Source organism: Macaca fascicularis, chromosome 1 (assembly GCF_037993035.2).
Source record: "Macaca fascicularis isolate 582-1 chromosome 1, T2T-MFA8v1.1".
Classification (NCBI taxonomy): domain Eukaryota; kingdom Metazoa; phylum Chordata; class Mammalia; order Primates; family Cercopithecidae; genus Macaca; species Macaca fascicularis.
The window spans coordinates 99100260-99124357 of record NC_088375.1 but is presented as its reverse complement, the minus strand read 5'-3'; the positions used below and the strand labels follow the sequence as shown (position 1 = coordinate 99124357).

The window sequence follows — 24098 nt, the reverse complement described above, 5'->3', positions numbered from 1 at the left end:
TCTACTTCTATAGAAAGTTTCCGTTGCAGATGTAACTGCTGATGTGGATGCTGGACTATGAAATAGAGATGCTTATGTAAGAGATCACTAATCTGCAGACTCAGAATTGAAATGGTTTGTTTCAGAAGTGAAGGACATATCTTTAAAATAAATACAACACACCATATTAATAAATGGATCATCTTATAAGATTGAGTGCAGCAGTGTCAGTCCTAAAAGCTGTATCCATTTAGAAGGGGGACCTTGCCAGGCTAACAGAAAATACTGTTGCCAATTATTTACAGTATGGTCCATATTTCTGCAAACATCAACTGGGTACAAAGGAAGAACTGAGAGCCTCAAAAGCCATCTCAGATGCTCCTTCCCTAGGTGTCCTGCTTGACTTCTGAAGCCTCCGAGGTTATCTCCATTGCCTGAGCACCTCATGGAGCTTCGATTCTTGGGCTGCATTTCTTCGTAGTGGGCTAGAGGCAATGGCCCTGGAATTTAAACCTTTGCCACCAGTTCTAAGTGTTGTGTGAAGTTCTGACATCTATCATGGAGCTGTGGGAAACCATGTAGATGATGAACTAGACAACATCCTTGACGTGTCCTTCACATGTCTAGAGACATGAGTGATGTCTCTTCCAGGGGACTCGGTGGTCACCCTTCTGTCCCCACAGAAGAGTAAAGACCATTTCCAGGCGAGGGTAAGATTTCTGGTCAGCCTGAAAAAGAAAGTTCAGTTGGACACAAGCTGCTCTCAGGAGAGTTTGGGGGTGGGAAGTTCATGGCCAGCATATTTGTCATGAGCCAAGATCTCACCCACTCACTTGGCTGCTGGCCCCAGGACATCAAACAATCCATTTCGCCATATTGTCTCTGGTTTCCTGGTGCTGCTGGAATTCTCTTCTGCTAAGCCACTCGTTCACATCAGATCGACACGTTGCCCCTTTCAGCCTGGCAGCCTTTAGGAAGACAGAATTACAGCAACAATTACAATTCAACATTTAGAAAGCCACACATCCAGCTAGGCTGTTTCCATCAAATTGCCAGCTTGGGGGAGCTGGAAATTCATCTTAATTTAGACAATATGAGCAGGAAAGATGCTGAAACACTTAATCTCTTGTTTTAAATGGCTCTACAGGTCACCACTTAAGGGAGCACAACTAGAAGCACATTGCAAGTAGCAGCACGGTTGGGGCTGATTCCGTCTTCCCAGGATTTATCATCCGGCACAAGTCGGCAGGGCACGAACAGTCCAAAGAAGGAAAAGGCCACTCATAGAAAGATTGTTTTTGTCGCCATAGCAGCATCTCATAGTTCTCCTTTCCTGACTCTCATCGCCTTTGCAATTACCGGTTAAACATTTATCATCCCTGTGGGACAGTGAGCTCCAGAAGAGCAGGAACCCTACTTATGTCTTGAATTTGATTTTTTTCTCCAGTAGTGCTGTGGATATAGTGTGCTTGGGACATGGTGGTTTGGGCATTTTAGGCTAAATCAGGATTTCGTTGAATTATTGAGCATTTAGAAAGCCACAAATATATACTGTCCTTTCAGGAGTGTGTATGATAGACTGGCATTTGTCACATTGCACTGGCTACTGCACCCTATGCGGATATTCACAGGGCACAGAAGTTGCAGGATGTGCGATGCCCAATGCTGAGGCAGGACTGCAAGGGAAACAACAGAGATCCCTGCCTTCCCTTAAAAGACAAGGCATCATTAGTTTTCCTCTTCCCCTTTTCATTTCATCCTATTGCTTTTTCCTCTGACTTCAGTCTGTGGCATATTAGAAATGGGCCTGGAAAGAGGATGTAAACCAGCAAGTCTGCAAGTGGGGCCCTGAGACTGCAGCAGCACCTCAAAACTTGTTAGAAATGCAACTTTCCTGGCCCCATCCCAGACCCATTGAGTCAGACTCCAAGGCTGGGCCTAGTACCCTGTGTTTCAGCAAGCCCCCCAGAGGACTCTGAGAGGGGCCTGAGAAACACCCGTGTAGTTCCCTGTCAGCAAGGCTGGAGGATGGGAAGATCCAGACTCCGGCCAGAGAGGAATCTTCCCCCGGCTGCTATTGTTGGGGTGGGTGGGAATATCAGGATCACCTGAAGTCAGGAGTTCGAGACCAGCCTGGCCAATATGGTGAAACCCCGTCTCTACTTAAATACAAAAATTAGCCGGGCTTGGTGGTGCGCACCTGTAATTCCCACTACTTGGGAGGCTGAGGCAGGAGAATTGCATGAGCCTGGGAGGCAGAGGTTTCAGTGAGCCGAGATCATGCCACTGCACTCCAGCCTGTGCGACAGAGCTAGCTAGACTCTGTCTCCATTAAAAGAAAAAAAAATTGTGTGTGTGTGCTGCCTTTTTGGAAGTCCACAGGCGTTACATCTTCAGTATCTACAGCCTCCATTCCTGCTGCTGCTGCTGCCCTGGGTAGCTGCACTCCCAGCTGAAGGGCCTGAATCAGGCCTGTGGATATAGTGTGCTTGGGACATGGTGGTTTGGGCATTTTAGGCTAAATCAGGATTTCATTGAATTATTGAGCATTTAGAAAGCCACAAATATACACTGTCCTTCCAGGAATGTGCATGATAGACTGGTATTTGTCACACTGCACTAGCTACTGCACCCTATGCAAAAAGAAAAAGAAAAAAAGAATTGATTAAGGAATCAGATGCACGCACTCAGTCGAGTCAGCCACCATCCAGGCTCGGGGGCTACATCCAGGACGAGAGGCAGAACCGGCTGCTTGCTCCCCCACAAGTCCACGGCTCTCCTGGGCACTGAACTCCTGGGAGCCCCTGCTTTGAACCAGCACCCTTTGCTGTGGGACCTGGAGCAGGTCTTCACTGGGTGGCTGGGAGAACGCCCAGCGCTGGGCAGGGGCACCCCAGAGAGAATGCTCCTGGCCCCTCCTTCACAGCTCTGAAGACAAGGTGTGTGCCCCAGGCTCCATGGCAGAGTTGGCTAAAGGCTGGAACCCCCTTCACTTCAGTCCTAGCTTGGTGGTTCTCAAACTTTGCTACACTTTGAAACCACCTGGGGACCTTTAAAAAATACTGGTGCCTGGCTCCCACCCCGACATTCTCACTGAATTGGTACAGGGTGTGACCTGGGCATAGGAGTGTGAACATTTCCCCAGGTGATTCTAATGTGCAGAAAAGCTCAGGAACCAATGAACGCTGTCTTTCGCGGCCTAGTTCTGATGTTTATGGAGCGACATCATCCTAGAGGTTGAGGGTGGAGTAGGGTCCCTGGAACAAGAAAAAGAAAATGCATTTAGATAATGAAAGTCCAAACCTAGCAAACAGCTGGGAAAGAAAGGAGGGGAGAGAGGTAGGGGTGGGGGCTGGAAAGTGCTGGATTCACTTGTGGAGATGATGTCAGACATTCCTCTGCGATGTTAGAACGGGGAAATGCATGAAAATAACCATGGCTGTGAAAATGGAACTTTTTGGGAAATGGCATATTCTTGGAAGGAGAGGGAGCCAGGAGAAGAGGGACAGAGGGGGAGAAGAAGAGAGAGAGAGGAGAGGAGTGGTGGGGGGAGGCCCTGGCGCAGAGAGAACAAGAGGGAGAGTCTGCTCCCAGACCTCAGGGAACTGGAAAAACAAAAACAGAAACAGAAAGACGTGAAAAGAACTGCAAAGGAAAGGAGAGAAGGTTTGGGTTGGGTGAGGAATGGGGGAAGAGGATAACTGCTGACCCAGAAGAAGCCTGAAGCAACAGAAGAAACGGTAAATCAGGAGGGAGAGAATAGCACACAAACAGCGGGCCAGCCAAAGCCACCGCACTTCAGGCTCTTGGGCCAGTGGGAGGCGGAGTGCACCCCTTCTTACAACAGCCCTCAGGCAAGGGAAAAGACACTGCAGTTTGCCTATGTGTTCATTCCCTTGTGTCCTGAAGGTTCTCTCCCCTCCAGACTTTGCAGAGTTCCTAGAGAAAGGAGCTCTGGGTCTGTGGCTGGAAAGCCAGACCCTCCCTCTTTGAAATCTCCCTGTTGGGCTTGTGCTGCCATGGCAGCTGAGGGGCAGTGCCCCAGGGACAGGCAGGTGAGTTGTGGTTGCAGGCCTCTGGCTCCGTGACTGCTGGGGTGGAGGCGGCTCCCCCGTCTCTAAGGCTGGCACCAGCCTGAATCTTAGATCTCACTCTGATGGCTTCTCTCAGAGAGAGACATCCAAATATTGAGTCACAGAGGGAACACAAAAAGCTTTGAAGACAAAACCAAGAAAAATTATACAGGTTCTTAAATTCCTAGAGGAAAGATTTGACTCCAACTTTGTACAAAATCAGGAGACGGCTCACAAGGGGGTGTGATTATAACCCACCTGCTATGACAAGCCATCAGCAAAGTCAAAATACCAGCCCGTGATATGGCCCCTCTGCTTCCCAGTGTGCCCTGGGAGTGGGCAGGCAGGTCCCATCTTCGCTAGTGGGACAGCGAAGGGTGCAGCAGGTATGAAGACCCTCACCAGCCCAGCCTGCGATCAGTGCTCCCCACCAGCGGAACTGTTTTCCTGACAGTGTCAAGATAGGTGAACCTTTTGGACTTACTCAAAGCTAACGTCAACATCAAGTGCTTCACGATGCTGAGTGTATCTACCAGCCAGTTTCACTCTTCTGCGGCATGGCAGGCCCCTCGACACCTGGGCTGAGGCTGTCCTCTCCCCTGGACTGTCCTCTCCCTCAGACTGTCCTGTCCTCTCCTCCTTGACTGTCCTCTCCCCTGGACTGTCCTCTCCCCTGGACTGTCCTCTCCCTCAGACTGTCCTGTCCCTCAGACTGTCCTCTCCCCCCAGACTGTCCTCTCCCTCAGACTGTCCTCTCCCTCAGACTGTCCTCTCCCTCAGACTGTCCTCTCCCTCAGACTATCCTGTCCTCTCCTCCTTGACTGTCCTCTTCCCCTGGACTGTCCTCTCCCTCAGACTGTCCTGTCCCTCAGACTGTCCTCTCCCCCCAGACTGTCCTCTCTCCCTGACTGTCATCTCCCCAGGCTGTCCTGCCAGCTAGGTTTCAGGTGCTCTGGGGATTCGCAGGACAATGCTTTGCGCCCCACAGCAGAGAGCCGCCTTGCATGCCTCCAGACAGCAGTTTCCTGCGGAAGAGAGGCCTGGGGCCTCCGCTCCTCACTGCCTGACTGAACTCCCTTCTCTCTGCACTGCTTCATGTCCATCCTGACCAATGGCATGGCCTCACAGAGGAACAAAATGTGGACTGGCTTCCTTAGAGTGAGAAAGGCGACAGAGCCTGGGGTCAGCACCAGCTACTGGCCCTTCTCTTTCAAGAGAGAGGAGAGAAGTTAGGGTGGGGCTCACCCTGGGTATCCAGGGTCCTGTCTCCTGCAGAGCTGCGGAGAATAGGCCAGTGCATTCTGCAGGAATGCCGTAACCCCAAGGGCGTACCAGTGAAGGCCCTTTCTGTTCTGAAAATGCGCCACAGCAGGGTATGGCCGCTCCATAACAGAAGTGGCCATTGTGAGGTGAGGGAGTCAGCGCGGGGCCAGGGTCTTTCGGGGGTGGAGGGGAATTCCACTGCTGGAAGAGAGGGGCAGGGTGACCTAGGGGCCACTGGGCCCTGGTGGGTTCCAGGGGCTGTTGAAGGGTCAGAAGTCCTTCTGTGTGACCAGAAGTGGAGCTCTCTGGTGGCAGCCCACATCAGCCCTTAGCCCCTCTGCTCTCCTGGCCGTGCTGTGACAGGGCACAGAGATGTCCTCCAGCAACCAGGCTAGGGAGGAAAGCACACACAGGCGTGAGTAGCTGGGAGGCGGCCAGATGTCAAGCAGGCTAAGACACAGGTGCGGAGGCCCAAGGGACAAGAAGGGGGAGGAGAGGATGGGACTGGGGCCTTCCTGCGGGAGGTGGGCTTTGGTTAAGGCCTGAGGGAGGGGGAGAGGTCAATCAGATGGTGACTGGGAAAGGATGCCTGTCCAGTCATGGCAGGGGTGAGAACAGCTTGAGCACAGGCAGGGAAGAGACAGGAGCCAGCGCAGCCTCCTGGCAAAGGCCTCTTGGGCCCCAGTGGGAGTAAAGCTGGTGGGTAGACGACTTTCTGCGTTCAAGTACCACTTCAATGTGAAATCACTTCAATGTGAAATCAGTGTCGAATAACCCTCTGAGGGCTCACATGTTTCCTTGAACTTGGTTAGCTCTGTCTCAAGAGAGTCATGCTGGAGGAGGTCCCTAGGAGGAGCTACGTGGGTGTCAGCCTGCAAAGTGAGTCTGTTTCTTTGGAAGTCATAGAGCATTGCTCTTCTTCAGTGACCAAAACATACCTCGTGTCCTTAGAGTCCTTGAGCCCAGTGGCCCTGGGGTGCAGGAATCCCTCCCACCGTGCTCTCGACAGGAGTCCATCTGGACCCTGAAGCTCTTGTGGGTCCTCTCAGTGGCCCTTCAACTAGAGGAAGAACCAGTGTTGACACTTCCCAATGGGATCCACATGTATTGAGCCCTCCTATGAGCCTAGGGGTCTACACGGCCCGTTCCTCCTACACAGCTGGCTGGACGAGGGGTGGATATGGTCAGTCCACATGCTCAGCATGGACAGATGAGCTGAGCCCCTCAGGGAGTCTGAGGGGGACAGTGAGTCGTGGATGCTTGAGCTGGGGCAGCTTGGGGAGGCTCCTTGTGCTGCTGCTAAGCAGGAGTGAGAGAGTGCTCTGAGGGCCCTGAGCACTTTGGGAGGATTGACAGGGTTCCTGAATTTCCTGTCCCTGTCCCTGAGAGGAGCGTGAAGCCTCACTGAGTATCTGTGGGACTGCCTGGGGCACTCTTACAGCTAGCTTCTCTTTGAACCAGGCTGAGTGGGTTTCCGATCTCCACAACCAAGACATCCTTGATAAGCGCACAGCCCTTGGGCCTCTCCTAGCCTCTGGGCTCAGGGGGGAAAGCCAGCTTATCACAGAGGTTGGTGGGTGGAGCTGGGGTTCTTCTGAGGGCAGCTGGCAGACCTCCCGCTTTTCTCTCCAACCCCAGACTTTCCTTTCCAACCCAGACTTTCCTCTCCAAACCATAACTGAAGTTGCTGTGTGACTCTGGGAAGTTCACCAGCGTTTTCCAGCCCTTTCCTGGCACCTGCTGCTGTTGGCCGCACTTTAACTCCCTCAGGCACTGCCGAATTTTCCTTGGTGCTCCAGAACCAGGCAGGATCCTCCAGAAAGAGAGCTCAGCTGAGGTCACATGGAAAATAACCCCAGAGCAGGGCCCAGCCCCAGGCTTCCTCAGCCAACCTCCCTTTGTTCTTGTTCATTCTCTCTCTCTCTCTCTCTCTCTCTCTCTCTCAACTGGCTTGTCTTACCATGGGTCAAATTGCATTCCCCTAACCATAGGAATACTATGCAGTAAAAGTTTGATGCAATTTGTCTGCATCTAATCACTCTGGGAAAGCTTTAAAAGTAGAGAACTCCAGGGATTCCGTGCCACGACGACATCTTTGTCACTGTTGGCTTCCAGACTGCAAGCCCTTCCAGTGGGAAAACTCACAGCACAGACAAACCTTGCTTTACACCATAAGGCATTTCTGAATAGTCACAGATAATCTGCTCATTTATATTCTGCCTTATTCCAGAAAAAAAAAAAAAAAGAAAAGTCACAGCATACACCAAGGCAGCAAACTAGAGATAAAGGAACATTAAAAAAACAAAACAAAACAAAAGACATAAAATAGAACCAGGAGAGAGGCCAAGGCAACATGGACACCATTGACATCCTACATGCTTGCTATGAACCTTAAACTTTCCAGCAGGTAGGAGGAAAAGAGAAATTCAGTTAAACAAAGAGTTGTATATAAACTGAACTTTGGAAAATTGAATCATATTTCAAATATATTAGTGGAAATGTTTTTAGTGGACATCTGGTTTTGTTTTTTGGTTTTTGTTTGTTTCTGTCTGCTCAGCAGCCCTTCACTGGGGGAACTGGCCCTTCCCGACTTAGTGTGATTAGGGCGGAGCTGTCAACCACAGAATCCAACCCTGGTGACAAGGTGGTCTTTGGACACAAGCTCACCAACCAGACTCTCTCCTAAAAATTTGTGTCTTGAATGGAGACAACTGGGGGCTATGCATGGCTGAAACAGAAGCTCCCATGAAGGTATCTTCAAAGAGAATGTCCTGCTGCCCAGAGCCAGCCCGGTTCTTTGCCTTCCCATGGCCTGATTTTCCAGGTTTTTCTTTGAGTCTGTGAACTTCCAAGTATCCTTCTAATAAATTCCTCTTTGCCTAAGCTAGAAAAACTCTATTTCTATTGCTTACAACCAAGGAGTCCTAAAGGTATGATGCTAATAAGTTCATAAGGAATATTAGAATGCTCTCAAAAAGCAAATGTTCCTTCTGTGTTGTCTTCTTGGAAAGTCATAGTCCAAGACCTTTTCTTGGTGCCCATTTGTGGTTTCATGGCAGTTGGGGACAGACTGAGAAAGTCAAGTGTTGATGGAGGGGGGGTGGGGGAGACGACCCGGCTGTTGAGGGTTCATGGGCAGCCACACAAAGCTCCCTGGTCAGGAGGGCTGAGGTCACCCACCAACCCACCCAGGATCAAGGCCTCAGACACTGAATATTGCTCGTCTGTGCTCAGTAAAAACCCCAAGTGGTCATATTTCCTGTTAATTGTATAACGGGTTGAGAAACTGGGCATAATTCTGTGTCTCTTGCTTTCAAGTGGGGAAACAGCCCATTATCCTCACTGAGACCTTGGCGATACAAGATGAACAGAACATGTCCTGGGCTCACAGATGACCATGGCGTAGAGACTGTTGGCCTCTGCAGTGATTCTATCTTAAGAATGGCCTGTACTTCTCAAGCTTCAACTTCCTGAGTTCCAGGAACCAGATCCACCTGGTCTGTGGGCATTGCACTACAAGTCTGTGGGGAGGTACCCTTGAGAAAAGCACTGTTTGAGAATGGCTCCCCAAATACAGACCGCAGGAAGGCCTGTGACTTTGGTCAGGTTCCTGTTTGGGAAGGCACTGATGTGACTTTGAATTTTGTGTGGCCAAAATGAAGTCCTTGTTCATTCATTTATTCATTTAACAGATCCCTAATGAGCAGGTATTGTGAGTCAGGCTCTGTGCTAAGTGCTGCGGAGAGTCCCGGGTGAATAAGGAACAGCCTCTGCTTTTCCAGAGAGAGAGAAACTTCACTGAACTGATTAGATTTGTTCACAAATACATGCAAAAAAAGACACATGTAGTTGGTGCCATGCATGGTAGAAAGGGCTACTGTTGCTCCAGCTAGGGAATCAGACAAGACTTTACTGGAGCTGGACCTTGAGGACAGTCTAAGGTGTCAAGAAGGGCAGGGTGACTGAGAAGGCATCCTAGGAGGAGGGAACTGCCAAAGCATTATGGGGTGTAAGAGTGGGAGTTTGCAGCCAAGGCCTCAGGAGATGCCAGATCTCACATTCCAAAGGATGGGCCAGACCGCAGGCAACATTCACCAAGAAGGTGTCCAGAAACCGATTAGAGACTTTAAAACTCTTCAACCACATTACGAATGTAAAAGAATTGAGTTGGAAACTTTTTAAAAGAGGATGTTAGAAGAGGATTCCTCTGGAGAGAGCTTTGTGAAATCACACCCCTTCCACCCTGGGGTGGGATGTGCCTGCCCCTTATCGTAAGGCTAAGGGAAGAGAGTTTTAAGTGGACTTCTTGGGGCACTCAGTCCACGTTCTTTGCAGTTTTTGGGTAACAGTGGACCAGTGATGCACTCCTATTTGGGAGACCTAATAAGAGAAGGTGGGCTGGCTAGCTACTCTTCAGCAAAGATGACTTAACTGAGGACCAACCTGGACTCCAGCTTTATCAGTATACATAATGTATGGGAATTTTCTATGCACTAGATGTGGCCATGTATGGGGTCATCTTAAGTCCTATCCAAGTGGACCATTTAGAGGGGCAGAGATACCAGTAGAATCAGCCAGAGGTACCCCTAGATTTCTAAGGGCTGGAGAAGGGGAGGACAACCAGCCAGAACAGAGAAGCTTTAGTCCATGTGAAGAGAAAGTGACAAGGCATCCCTAGCAAAAAGGGGGAGTTCTTCAAAGAACCCACAAAAGTGCTCAGGAGACTTTAAGCACCTCTCAGGAGTGCTAGACCCTATGACTTTACCAGCAGAGTAACACCTTTCCTGCCCTCTTTGTCCTCCCTTCTTTCTTCTGCTCAAGTCTGAAAGGGCAGACACCAAAGTTAGCCATGGGGGAAGTGGATAACCCCTCACCAGAGGCCTCAGCAAGGACAACTCTGGGAGCAGCAACCTGAAGTCAAGTTCAACATTCTGATGATTAAAATGGACTGGCTGTTTCAATTACCCAGCGGAATCTGTGTTGTTCTTGTTTTAATTTAAAGTGACCACAGGACTTTTTATTACCTGAGAGTTGCCAGAGAAATCAAGGTGTCTGTCCAAGTTTTCATCCAGGAGCAGGAAAAGAACTAAGCCCACCAAATACATTCATGGGGATATTGACAGGGAAAAACCAAACCTGCTTGAGGACTACTGCCCAGGAGGCACTCTTGTTTAACCTGACAGTGGTTACAGGGACAGGACCAAAGCAAGATCCATCTGTCAGCATGGGAACTACAGATGTGTGGGGGTGGGAGGGGACCAAGAAGGCAGGCAGAACATGTATGGGGTGTTTGCAATGCATCATCCTAGGGTGGGGAGGCTGACAAAAGGCACTGAAAAGAGTAGGACAAATATGGAAAATAGGAAGCACCAAGTTCACAGCGTCACAATGAAGTCTTTTGTCAAAAATGTCTCTCCTAAATCTAATCAAGCTTTTAGATCTAACCTCCACTTTAAGGCAAAAGCTGGAAAGAGGATGTCTTAGGACTTTCAGACTGCTACTGAAAAGGGAGAGTTCCTTGATTCCCCTCGCAGCGAGCGAGACAGGGGTATGGTTCGCCTGCTCAGTCGCCCCGCCGCTCAAACCCCTAGAGACACGTGCAGAAGCCGGCGCATCCGCTTTTGGGCTCTGGTTCCGCAGCAGCTTCTAGGGGCGGGTGTCTGCGACTCCCAAAGCCCAAGTAGACGTGTGTCACAAGGCTCTTTCAGATTTGCTGTCTGCAGACGGCTTGTGTGTTAATCAGCTCAATGGACCCTCTCTCTGCCTTCTGTATCCCCAGCTGTTGCCCAGTGTCCCGAAAGAATCGGATCACACGCAGACTCGAAGGATGAGTGCAGGGTTTTATTGAGTGATGGAGGTGGCTCTCGGGGAGATGGATGGGGAGCCAGAAGTCGGGGATGTAGTGGGAAGGTGGTCTTCCCCTGGAGTCGGGCTGCCCAGTGGCTAGACTCTTCTCCGACCGCCCCCGGATGAACTCCCCTCGGCGTCCAGGCGTCCCTCCTCTCCTGCCGCATTGGTCCGCCATTGCTGCTCTGCTAGTCCCAGTGTCCCCTGCTGGGGAACGGCCAAGCTGCTTGTGTGTTCCCGCTAAGGTGTTGGGTTTATATGGGGGCAGGATGCGGGGGGCGGGCGTGGGGGGCCAAAAGGCAGCTTTTTGGGCTCAAAAACAGAAATGTCTGTCCTCATTTAGGGCTGTGGGTCTTCAGGCTTGAGGGTGGGGCCTTTGCTGGGGAACTGCTCTCTTCTACCCAGTATTTCCCTGTCTCCTGTCTGTATCACTGTAACAAAAGTACCCTAGACTGGGTAATTTATAAACAACAGCAACTTATAGCTTACAGTTCTGGAGGCTGGGAATTCCAGGATCAAGGCACCAGCAGGTTTAGTGTCCCGTGAGGGCACCTCTGCTTCCTACGTGATTCCTTGCTGCTGCGCCCTCACATGGCCGAAGGGGCAAGAGGCCTCCTTGGAGCTTCTTTTTTTTTTTTTTTTTTTTTTTTGAGACGGAGTTTTGCGCTTGTTGCCCAGGCTGGGGTGCAGTGGTGCCATCTCAGCACTCTGCAACCTCCACCTCTTGGGTTCAAGCGGTTCTCCTGCCTCAGCCTCCCAAGTAGCTAGGATTGCAGGTGCCCATGATCACACCTGGCTAATTTTTGTATTTTTAGTAGAGATGGAGTTTCACCATGCTGGCTAGGCTAGTCTTGAACTCCTGACCTCAGGTGATCCACCTGCCTTGGCCTCCCAAAGTGTTGGGATTACAGGCATGAGCCACTACGTCCGGCCCTTGGAGCTTCTTTTAATCCCATCATGAGGGCTCTGCCCACTTGGCCTAATCCTACCAACACCATCACACTGGGGAGTAAGTTTCAAAATAAGAATTTAGGGGTGAGGGGAACAAACATTCAGACCATGACAGAGGAATAAGTTAAGTGACACCTGAAGGAGGTAATTGGATAAATCCAGAAAGTGATGTGTCACCAAAAACCCAACACAGTTTCATCAGCAAATCAGTGACGTGAAAGAAAGAGGTTGGGCAGAGAGAACCATTCTAGATGAAAAGAGGCTTAACTGGAGCTGACGGTAATTCACTAATATGGGTTTCTTGAGCTTTGACAAATACCATGATTATGCAAGATGTTAATATTAGGGGGAACTACTTGAAGGGTGTGCAGGAACTCTCCAACTTTGCAACTTTTCTGTAAATTTAAAATTATTGCAAAATGAAAAGTTTACAGGAGAGGAGGGGAGAGGAAGGGAGAGGAGATAGAGGGAGATTTCAGATGCAAAAACATATTTCAATGTGTGGATACTGATTGATCCTGGTTTAAAGTCCCAGCTGTACAAGACACTTTTGAGAACATTGGGGAAATTAAATTTGGGTTGTATGTTATTGATTTTAAGGAATCATAATTAATCTCGTTAGGTTAAGGTTATATTAAAAATTTTCTTACGAGATACTTACTAAAGTGTTTGGGTAAAATGTCATGCTGTCCTTAATTTAAAATATTTGCACAAAAAAAATTTGTAAAAGATGAAAGGCTGGGTACAGGGGTTTATGCCTATAGTCTCAGCTACTGGGAGGGCCAAGGCAGTAGGATCACTTGAGGCCAGGAGTTCAAGACCAGCCTGGGCAACATAGGGAGCCTCTATTGCTACAGAAAGTAAACAATAACAAAGTTAGCTGTGTTTAGTGGCACGTGCCTATAGTCCTAGCTACTCAGGAGGCTGAGGCAGGAGGATGACTTGAGCCCAGGAGTTCAAACCTACAATGAGCTATGATTGCACCACTGCACTCTAGCCTGGGCAACAGAGTGAGACACTGTCTCTTAAAAAAAAAAAAAGAAAAAAAAAAGAAAGAAAAGATGAAGCAAATATAATAAAATTTTGATGATTGTCATATCTTAGTGATAGGAATGTGGAGTTTATTACACTTTCCTCTCTGTTTTTTTGTATGATTGAAGGTTTTCATAATAAAAAGCTATATAATTACGTGTCAATTAAAAAACAAAGAGTATTGAATGCCTGTTACTTGCCTCATGTTTCATAATGTTGTTTCATTATGTCCCCAAACAGCCCTGTAAAACAGATTCATTACTCACTTTTTAAAGAGGAGGAAAATGAGGCTCAGAGAAGTTTGATGTCTTGTCCAAGATCATAAGCCAGACTGGGCAGAGCTGGGATTTGGCCATGAGAGGCCACTGTGTCCCACGGTGCCTCTGTGGGAGGAAAGGACCTGAGGTCTGGGTAATTAAGTTGTTGTGGAGACCCCGGGAGCAGGGATTAAACAGAGGGCCCCTAAGCTTATGTCCCAGGGGACCGGGAGATTACTAGAGAAGGCCAAAGGCAGAGCTGGTTTGGGAAATCAAGTTAAGGAGTTTCACTTTAGACAGTGATAATGGCATGTTTTACACTCTTTTACTTGCCTTGCTTTATTTGAATCTTCATGAATCTACCCTTCTTGTAGACAGAATGTGTCCATTTTACAGATGGCAGACAGGCTTAGAGAGGTCTTATCCAAGGTCTCACAAAAGACAAGTTGGAGAGCCAGGATTAAGACCCAGACCCTGGAGATGGTTTTCTCCATCAAACACCTATCTCCACGGTGGGGAAGGAGGCAGGTAGGAAGAAGGCCTGCGCACCATCACCCAACTGTGTTCAACTGTGTTGGATGCCGAGCGACAGCAGAATGCACCTTGTTCCTGCCCAGGTGCTCAGTTGGTTGTAGGTGCTTCCACCAGCCTCACTTGGGGTGCCTGTGGGGCCCCTTCAGGCCTCTAGCTCCCTACTGTCTGCCTGCCCACAGCCTCCAGGTCTGAGATTTGCTCAACTCCTCTGCCTTCCATTTCTGCTCCATATCCCCTGATCAGATGGCTTTCTTGAACCTGTTCATGTAAACTTCAACCCCCTCCCTTCCCATCTTTGCCTGCTTTATTTTATTGTCACCTGTCACATTACACATAATGTATTTCTTTTTCTCTCTCACTCTCTAGAATATAAGCTTCATGAGGGCAAGGACTTTGTGTTATTTACTCCCATCCCCAGTCAGGGCTCCATAAATATTTACTGAATGAATAAATGTACACATAAATCAATGAATATAAAACTAATGAAATGATAAATTGTTAGGAATTTTTTTTCTACTTTTGAAATATATTGCTGGGAAGTCTTTTAACAGGAAAAAAATAAATATATTTCCCATCAGTATCAAGCAATTAAAATGCTCTAAGTTTGACAAGGTGTTACAGAGCTGAAGACTCAGCCAGCAAGTCCGAGGGCTGGGAAATACCCCCTCATTTTACAGGTGAGGGCAGAGGCCCAGAAGGGTCGGGGTGCAGGTCTCAGGTCTCACCCTAGACGGCAGCAGGTGGAGCATAGCCTGGTCATGATTCTGCTCTTCAGGTTTTGGAGAAACTCATTCTTTGTTTAAATCTTGGTGTTTTAAGTCTTGGTATTTCCAAAGTTTAACCCTACAAAAGAAAGCTGCTTGAAGAAGTCCTGGATGTTGTGCTCAGGGAAAACATTTCCGACCACCCAGCTTCAGGCCTGTGGTTACCCCTGCCTCTGCTTCCTCCTTCCGGCATGTGGGAGGAACCTGAGAAGTGTCCTCACCTGGCCTGAGTGGGCAGTTTGGCTCTAAAGCCAATTGATTCACCCAGACAAGCTGCAGCCGGCCTCCCTGGAGGGCTGTTCCTCGTGGCCCCCCACCTTGTTCTCTACACAGGGGGGTGCTCCCTGGTGTGACCCTCTAACTGGGGGTCAGGAAGTGAGGCCACCTACAGAGGGGTTAGGAGGAGGCTGAGGGGAGCTGCAACAGGAGAGCTGTGCTGATCTCCCCGCAGCATCCCTGGGTCCTGCCCTCCTTCATAACCTTAGGAGATGCCTGTTGAGGCTTTTTCCGATGTTCTATCTCCTGTTTTGTGTAATGTGGAGGAAGAATCACACTTGCGGACAGCAGGCACTGCACAGGGTTCAGCCCTGCACCAGGAGGGACTGCAGTTCTCCCCCATCCCTCAAGCGCTTCCCTCAAGGAACTCATTTCAGAAAGGGGCCCCTTTCCTGGAAGGGAAGGCGGGAGGGGAAAGCCTGGCTGAATGAGCTAGTTCAGGAAAAGGCAGACAGGGTTATGGGGAGAAGGAGACAGGAGGAGAGAGATGGATTGATTGAGAACTTCTTAAGGAAGTGCGGGAACAAGGTCGCACTCACTCAGCTTTGTATTTTCAACAGTGACTAAGACCCGACCCTCGAGAAGCAGGGCTAATGAATGAACAGGTTCCCCAACCTTGGTTGAAATGATGAGAGGAATAGCAGAACAGAGCAAGGAAGCCAGTGTGACAGAGAGGTGAAGGGATCAATGCCACAAAATTAAAGAGAACATGGGGGTCAGCTCATTCCAAATCCCCCACCAGGAAGTCCCTATCAGGAGGGGAGGAGGAGCTCTTAGGAACTGAACTGGGATGCAGCCCAGTTCAGTTAGAGAACATTTCTAAGAAACACCAGACCTCGTCTCCTTCCGGGAGCGGGATCCAACACCTGGCCAGACATATCGGTGCTAAACAAAAGTGCACTGGGGGCTGATTTTAAATTTCTTCTTTATTTAAAAAAAAGCATTTTTCTGGGTTTTTAAAACTTCTCCAATACATTAAAACTTTTTTACCGCCACACAGCACTTCTTTCTTGCCTCTTTCACTTCTGCTCCTAGTGTTGTCTGCCTCCTGCAAGACCCAGATGAAACCTTTTCAATGGGCAAGATCTGAGACTTGGAGCTGGAGGGGCTGAAGGCCTGAAGGAAGGTGGTTACTGGTCAAAAGGAGAAGTTCACTTGCACAAAAATATAAACTGGGGAGGATGAGACCAGCACATACACGTATGGATTGATCTACAATCCATATAAAAAAATATACCGAAATTGTCATTTTACATTTGCAATATTATACAAAATAATATATATTTTTAAAACAACACATACCCACCTACACACACGTGCGCACACACACATACACACAAGGTGCTAGTGACCCCTCTGTGCTTCTGCTTGTGGGGACAAGGGTGTCAGTAGGCAAAGATGACGTGGTAGGTGACCTGGTGGCCATTGTCCCAGGCATAGAGCAGACGGTCCTTGGGGTTGTAGTCTATCTGGGTTGTATAGGAATACTCATTCTCAAACAGCAGCCTGGGGACGATCTGTGTGTTGGTGTGGGTGTCGAAGGCGTAGGAGATGTTGGCGTTCCGCTGGTTGTAGCTGTCCACAGCGTACAGCACCCCGCAGATGACGAAGCAGTTGCCATAGAAATTCCTCCGGAGCCCCGTGCGCCATGTGGTCTCTTTCTGTGTGCTCAGGTCCGCGGCATTGAGCTTACTCAGGACAATGACCTCCTGGCTGAAGCCCTCGTCGTCCAGGGCTGGGTAGATGAGCCATAGGCCATTCTCGTCCACAGCAAAGTCCACGTCTGAGTGTCCCTGCCATCGCCAGGGAGTGGCCTCCTCGTAGGCCACATCATGCAGCATGGCCCAGGCAGCCACGTAGCGCTGCTTCAGGTCATACTTGATGATGTTGCGGGTGAAGGCGCGATTGTAGTAGAAGGCGCCATTGTATACCACGTGGCCTGTGCCGATCCAGCTGTACGGGAGCTTGTAGGAATTGCTCCAGCGACCTGCAGGTGGGGAGAAAACAGGAGGCTTCAGGGTGGCATGGCAGAAGGTGGGCAGCCCATGTGATTAAGTGAGTGATGATCAACGAGGGGTCTGGAAACCCAGGTTTGTGTCTTGGCTTTGCCACTTTCTAGCATCCTGTAGCGTATCACTCAACCTATCTGTGCCTCAGCGTCCTCATCTGTCATAGGGAAGTGACAATTCCCATCTACCTCTTTCTTTCAAGGATCCAGGAAGCTAATATACATGAATGTGGTTCGTAAATTGTCAAGGGCTATGGGAAAGGGAGGCGGTCTTCTGGACTGCAGGTCTTCCATGTCCCAGGAGCTCGGGAGGAGGGGAAGAGCTGAGAGGCAGAGAATGTGAGGGAGTGGGGAAGGGGGACCGCTCTCCAAGGAAAGGTCCTTTAGTCATCAGAAGAAAGTGTCACCTTCCTAACTGCCATTACCACCCAAAGAGGCCCGGCTGTGATAAAAACAGAGGACGTGGGGAAGGGAAGGAGCCACCTGGGTCGGATCTTTATCACGCACCTTGTTTGAAGTTCTCCAGGTTCCGGAACTCTACCAGGGTGTTGCCGTAGTAATAGTTGGTTACGTAAATCCGCTCATCCTTGGCCAGGGGGTCCTTCATCCAGGCCCCTTCATTCCGCCCGTATGTGTTCTGGGTGGTTGGCCCCGTGATTGTGGAGAGAGTGTCCTTGCACCTTCCTGGTGGAGAAGAGGCAGATGGAGGTTTTGGGCTGATCTAGTGATGCCTCACCCCTTAAACCTTTACTGTTCCTCCTATTTAGAGTCTGGACTCCATGGCAGGCTTTAACAGCTCTGTATAACCTGACCCCAAACATTTTTCCATACCATCTCCTGCTACTCCCCTGATCCACCCTACACTTGACCCTACACTTGAGCCTCCACCGTGCCCATCTTTGGCCACCTTCACACCACCATGCTTTGCTCCTGTTCTGACTTCTTAGTCCTATCCTTCAAAGACCTAAGATCCAGAGTCCTTTTATGACACCATGCCCTCCTCTGGGGACCTATTCTATTTTATTCCATTCAGCTCTCAGGGTATCATGAATGCTGCTCTCTTACAGAGCATGTCATCCTGCATCTCCACAATGCTTGTGCTTCTCTCTCCTCCCTCCATGCCCACCCCCAACTGGAGTGTAGGCACCAAGGGATGCGGGAATGTGGCTTTTCCTTATTACATTCTCGGTGCTCAGAACACAGTATCTGGCTTGCTGCAGGCACCCAAACGTCTGATCACTGGGTGAACATGCAGCATGAGAAGTACGGCCAGAGGAGAGGACTCTACTGGGTGTAACCAGGAACTCAGCTCTGCCAGCTGCTGAGCCGCTCCAGGCTGTGGGACTAGCCCTAACAGAGCAATGGCTATTCATGTCCCTGAGGCCCACCTGCTGTCCTAGAAAGCTGTCCCCAAGCCTATGCCCTTGTCACTACTGGGAGCAGGATGCCAGGGCTCCCTGCTGAGGAATTGGTGGGCAAGATACCAAGTTCTTGAATAAGGAGCTGACTCTGGATATAGAAGCCTCCTTCAGAGATCAAGTCGGCCACGATGGGACAGGAACTCAGCAATATCCTTCTGAGTGGCTCTGGACCCGGTGCCCAGGAGAGGTCCTAAAAGGCCACTGGAACTATACTGGGTTCTAGATGAAGTTGACAGTCTGCAATGCTCATATGCAGTATTATTATTGAACATAGCCTTGAATGATAGTGAAGTCACATGTGACTACTAAGGGCATGTGCTCTTCCTGTCTTCACACTTGTGGATTATGGAGGAGGTGGGAAGAGGGCAGTGGAAGGGGGCAGTGAGAGAGCCACATGAATCTTACCCTCACACAGCTTCTTTACCGCCTGCTGGCAGCTGGGGCCAGCAGAACCCCTGCCCCACCTGCCATCAAGACTGACGACACAGATGGGTGATGAGAATAATTGGTCCTTGACACTCACGTGGGACAAAAGTAACAAAGACCCTACAGTTTGGATTCCAGAGTTCTCTAAATTCTAGGCCACCCTCATTTCCAAACTGTTCCAATCCGTTCCATCTATTCTGCTCCCCACGAAGTGGACTGAAGAAGGAGTCTAAGCCCTGTAGCTGACAGGACAGGGGCAAGCAGCTGAATCCTTGGCCCTGGGTCTGGGGCAGCTGGGGGTGGAAGTGTCATGAACACTGTTTTGCAGGCAGGCCCCATAGCTGGGTGCAGTTGGCAGGGTTTAGGCAGCTCAGTGTGGCGTTTATTAGGTCCTGATCTGACGGAGCGGGGAGAGATTCAGTCTCCATAAGACAAACAAAAGAATCTCCCTGTCAATGCCTCATTCCCCCAGAGCTGAGCTCATCTGTTCAAGACAATAAAATAGAAAACTCTGACTGAGCCCTGGCAGCGGAGATCTGATGGAAAACCTCTCATTCCCTGGATCTAGGCAGGGCCCTGGCTGCCAGTGAGGACGCCACGCTCCTTCTGCACTGAGGTGAGCCTTAGCATGCCATCACTGGGCAATCCTCTGCCCTGGCAAAGCTCAGAAAGGACACCAGTTCCCTGTCCAGAGGCACCCCTGGCTCATGCCCCTAAGCCCCACAGATAGACATGAGGTGAGGTGTTTTCTGTCCGGGGATTGCCATGGCCACACCACCTCTCTGACCAAACATAGAAATTGCAGATGGACTCTTGAAAGCCAGGACTCATCTGTGCAGCTCCAGCAGCCCTGAAAATCCCTGCAGGGTCCCGTCTCACACCGAGGCTTTGCAGTGGCAGGGCCCCAATGCTGGGCTATAGATGTGCCCCAGGCTTGGGCCAGAGGCCTGGCTCTGGTTTTGGCCCAGCCACCAACTCCGAAGTCTGTGTTGCCACTATAATGTCAAAAAGTTTTAATCTCTTCAGAAGTAAAATGATTGTAATGCATTCCCTGCCTCCTTCACCAGAGTGCATGGAGAGTTCCCTCTGAAGACGATGTGGTAGGCTGAGTAATGACCCCTGGAGGGGACAAATCCCTGGAGCCTGTGACTGGGACAAAAGGAAACAAAGGGGACTTTGCAAATCTGATTACATAAAAAAATTCTGAGATGGGGAGACTATAGTGGAGTATCTGGGTGGTCCTATTGAATAAATACAGTCACAAGTATCCTTATAACATGGAGGCAAAGGGAGATTTGACCACAAGAGAAGGGGAAGCAATGTGATGAAAAAAGCAAAGACTGAAGAGATATGGCCACAAGCCAAAGAATGCTGGCAGCCACGAGAAGCTAGAAAAGGCAAGAAACGGATTCTCTCCTCAAGCCTCTGGAAAGAACTGGCCCTTCTGATACCTTGATTTTAGCCCTGCAAGACTCATTTTGAATTTCTGGCCTCCAGAACTGTTACAGAGTTCATTTCTGTTTTTAGCTACTAAGCTTGTGGCAATTTGGAGGCATAGGAAATGGATAGAGATGGAGTCACCTTCTTGGGTTAGGGCATCCTTATTTCTGTAGGAAGAGGGGAGTCCCCACTTGCAGCTTCATTGTCCTGGTACTAGAACCTCAGGCTGTATTTTCACATGCCTTCAGAGACAGTAAACACTACTGCCCTGCGGACAAGCCCAGACGGGACAAATGCAAACGATTTCAGAGCATCTGAAGACAGGATCAAGGGAAGAGGTCAGTAAACCATGAGACCCAGACACATCACTGTGCTCTGAGAATCTGGGGCAGCTCAGATGCTCCCACACTTGGCAGTAAACCGTCAGCCTTGGAGAGAAGACACTGCATGTTGACAACTCTTCAAGGGGGATGACAGAAAGATGGGAGAAAGTTCAAAGGAACTGCAGAGAGGAGAGTGCAGTCTGCATCGCATCTTAGGTTTCCCCAGAGTAGGGCTGCCAAGGATGCCGGTGACGCTGACATTTACTATGCACTTTCTATGTATTCCGTCATTTAACCAACAGTCCTGGGAGGCAGCTGGCCCTGTTTCAAAGGTTACCTGGGTCTGAAAAGAAGGGGCCCTTCCCCTCAGCATGTAAACCTCCTCGAATCTCAGCATTCTAAAAGAAATAAATCAGCAAGCAAGAGCCTTCTCGGCCCTCCCCAGCTCTCAGCTCCGGTGCTCACTTGGCAAGCCTCCCCAGTAGGGTCCTTAGGACATCTGCTCCCCGACCAACCTCGTCAGCAATGCCTCTCAGCCCCTCAACCCGACTGCTGCCCCTCGGGGTGCTCTCCAGTCCTCTTATTCTAGTCAAGCCTCTGCTTTTTGCTTGGAAACTGAGGTAGCCACCCTCCGCTCCCGCCGACACCCAGCCACCCACCTCAGAAGGCGTTTCCTTCCTCCCTCGGCTTCCACTACCACTCTCTCCTGGTCCCGCCTGCTTGCCTGGCCTTCTCCAGCTCTTTGGCTAGTGCTTCCTCTTCTGCCTGCTTTCAAATGTCACCCTCTGGAGTTCCACCTTCAGCCTCCTCTCTCCTCATTCCTCCTGCAGACTCAGCTCCTGCCGACAACTCAGCCCAGGTCCTGATTCTGAGCACCATGAATCCATCCAACTACCTACAAGGCGCTTTCCTTCTGGGTGTCCTCCTGGCTCCTCAAACTTAAAGGACTGAAAATGGAAATCATTTGCTTCACTTCACGGCTTGCTCCTCCTGTATTTACTGTCCCAGAGAAAGCCATGGTATGCCTTCCACCAACCGAGCCAGAAACCTAGGTCATCCCTGACATCCCCTTTCCCTTCACCCACACTCCAACTCAGCACTGAGTAACACCTTGACCCTGATCCTCCACCTCTATGGCATAGTTCAGACCTTACCACCTCTTGCCTGAATCACTCCAATTGCTCCAGTTGGTCTCTCTGGCTCATCTCTGCCCCATCTTTGCCCACTTCTAACTTATTCTCCCCAGTATTCCCTGGCTGCTTTTCCAAGATGCACATCTTCTTAAACCCTTAATGACTCACCATCTCCAACCACCACATGCAGCCCAGAGTCCCCATCCTAGCACATCAACCCTTCCTGCATCACCATTCTTACTTGTTGTCATCTGCCTTCATTCAGAGGTCTCAAACTCAGATGCCTACACGGGTCAGGCAGGAACTGAAATGATGAGTCAGGCTGAGTGTGAGACAAAAGGTGGCAGAAGACACTGTGGTGAACTGGAAGAGCTGACCTGAAGGCATTCAGACCCAACATAAAAACACATCTTAGGATGAATTTGGCCCTCAGGCTGTCAGCTTGAGATCTCTTGCCCATACCTAGCTGCTTGTATTCACCATAGTTGCCAGGGCTATGGTATTCACCATAAACCCAGGGCTGGCCTTATGGGCATATGATCTGTGCAATCACAGAGCACCCTTGCTCAGAAGGGCTGCCCTTCATTTAATGATCTGCTGTCGCCATCTTGAACATCTTTTTTCACCCTCGAACTTGTATTTTATGTGAAGTCTAACAATGCAGCCTGAGCGTGAGCAGAGGAGAATGCAAGATATGTGTGGTCACCTTCTTTGTCCCCCACTTGCATATAGGGTTTGCTATGCCTAATGAGCACAGAATTGCAGGTAGACCCACTACATGCCTGAGTTCAGTGAGATTCAAAGTGAGCACAAGGTAGGTGTGTTGCCTCAGAGGCCACATTTTCCATTTGAACCAGATCGTGCTCCGAAAGCAGAAAGAAGGCAGTGGTGTTCTAAGAAACACAAATGGTCAAGGAACCCTATCATAGTCTTTCTTGTGTTATTTCCCTGTATTAGACAACAACTTATGCTGAAATTGATACAGAAGAAGAGGGAAGGATAGGGCAACTCATAGTTCCTTTTCTTTTTAGTCCTTCCTCACTCAATAAGCTGAAGGCAAGGAGTGCTGTTAAGATGTTCATATATCAAGTAAAACAAAAACAGATGAGTTAGTTTTCTGCAGTGTTTCCACTATTCTAATAAGAACAAAATACATATGTATGTAGGAGCTACAAAATACGAAATGAGTCATTTTGGTGGATTCTGCATAAAAGTTGAAAGATCTTCTATTTGCATTTAAAACTGACATTCCACAATATAAAGATGAATGGTATAATTCATGCTAGTAAATTAAATTTTTAATACAGGCATACCTCAAAGATATTGTGGGTTTGGTTCCAGACCACTGTAATAACGTGAATATCACAATAAAGTGAGTTTCATAACTTTTTTGGTTTCCCAGTGAGTATAAAAGTTGTGTTTACACTATACTGCAGTCTATTAAGGGTGTAATAGCATTATGGCTAAAAAAATGTACATACTTTAATTTTAAAATACTTTATTACTAAAAAACACTAATGATCATCGAAGCCTTCAGTGAGTCATCATCTTTTTGCTGGTGGAGGGTCTTGCCTCGATGCTGATGGCTACTGACAGATCAGAGGGGTGGATGCTGAAGGCTAGGGGGCTGTGGCAATTTCTTAAAATAAGACAATGAAGTTTGCTGCATCAATTGACTCTTCCTTTCATGAAAGATTTCTCTGTAGTTTGTGATGCTGTTTGATAGCATTTTACCCCATAGTAGAACTTCTTTCAAAATTGGAGTCAAGCCTCTCAAACCATGCCACTGCTTTATCAACTAAGTTTATGTAATATTCAAAATCATTTGTTGCCATTTCAACAGTGATCACATTGCCTTCACCAGGAGTAGTTTCCATATCGAGAAACCACTTTCTTTGTTCATGAATAAGAAGCAACTCCTCATTCATTCAAGTTTGATCATGGGATTGTAGCAATTCAGTCCCATCTTCAGGCTCCACTTCTAATTGTAGTTCTCTTGCTATTTACACATCTGCAGTGACTTCCTCCACTGAAGACTTGAACCCCTCAGGGTCATCCTTGAGGGTTGGAATCAACTTATTCCAAACTCCTGTTAATGTTGATATTTTGACCTCTTCCCATGAATCATGAATGTTCTTAATGATGAATCCTTTCCAGAAGGTTTTCAATTTACTTTGCTCAGATCCATCAGAGGAATCATTATCTATGGCAGCTATAGCCTTATGAAATGTATTTCTTAAATAATAAGACTTGAAAGTCAAAAGGACTCCTTAATTCATGGGCTTCAGAATGAATGCTGTGTTGTCAGGCATGATAGCATTTATCTCCTTGCACATCTCCATGAGAGCTTTTGGGTGACTAGGTGCATTGT

At 48.9% G+C, this 24098-nt stretch overlaps 1 protein-coding gene across 3 annotated transcripts in view; it reads right to left on the bottom strand.

Moving 5' to 3' along the window:
- Window positions 1-15884: 15884 nt before the first annotated feature.
- OLFML2B (olfactomedin like 2B) overlaps window positions 15885-24098 on the bottom strand; it is a 40312-nt gene continuing 32098 nt past the window's right edge. For all 3 annotated transcript variants that reach the window (XM_005541143.4, XM_015454438.3, XM_005541144.4), the window contains exons 7-8: window positions 17492-17668; window positions 15885-16963 (exon numbers count right to left, since the gene is read on the bottom strand). In XM_005541143.4, the coding sequence (XP_005541200.3) occupies window positions 16362-16963; window positions 17492-17668 (779 nt within the window). In that variant the 3' untranslated portion in view covers window positions 15885-16361. The remainder of the gene's footprint in view (window positions 16964-17491; window positions 17669-24098) is intronic.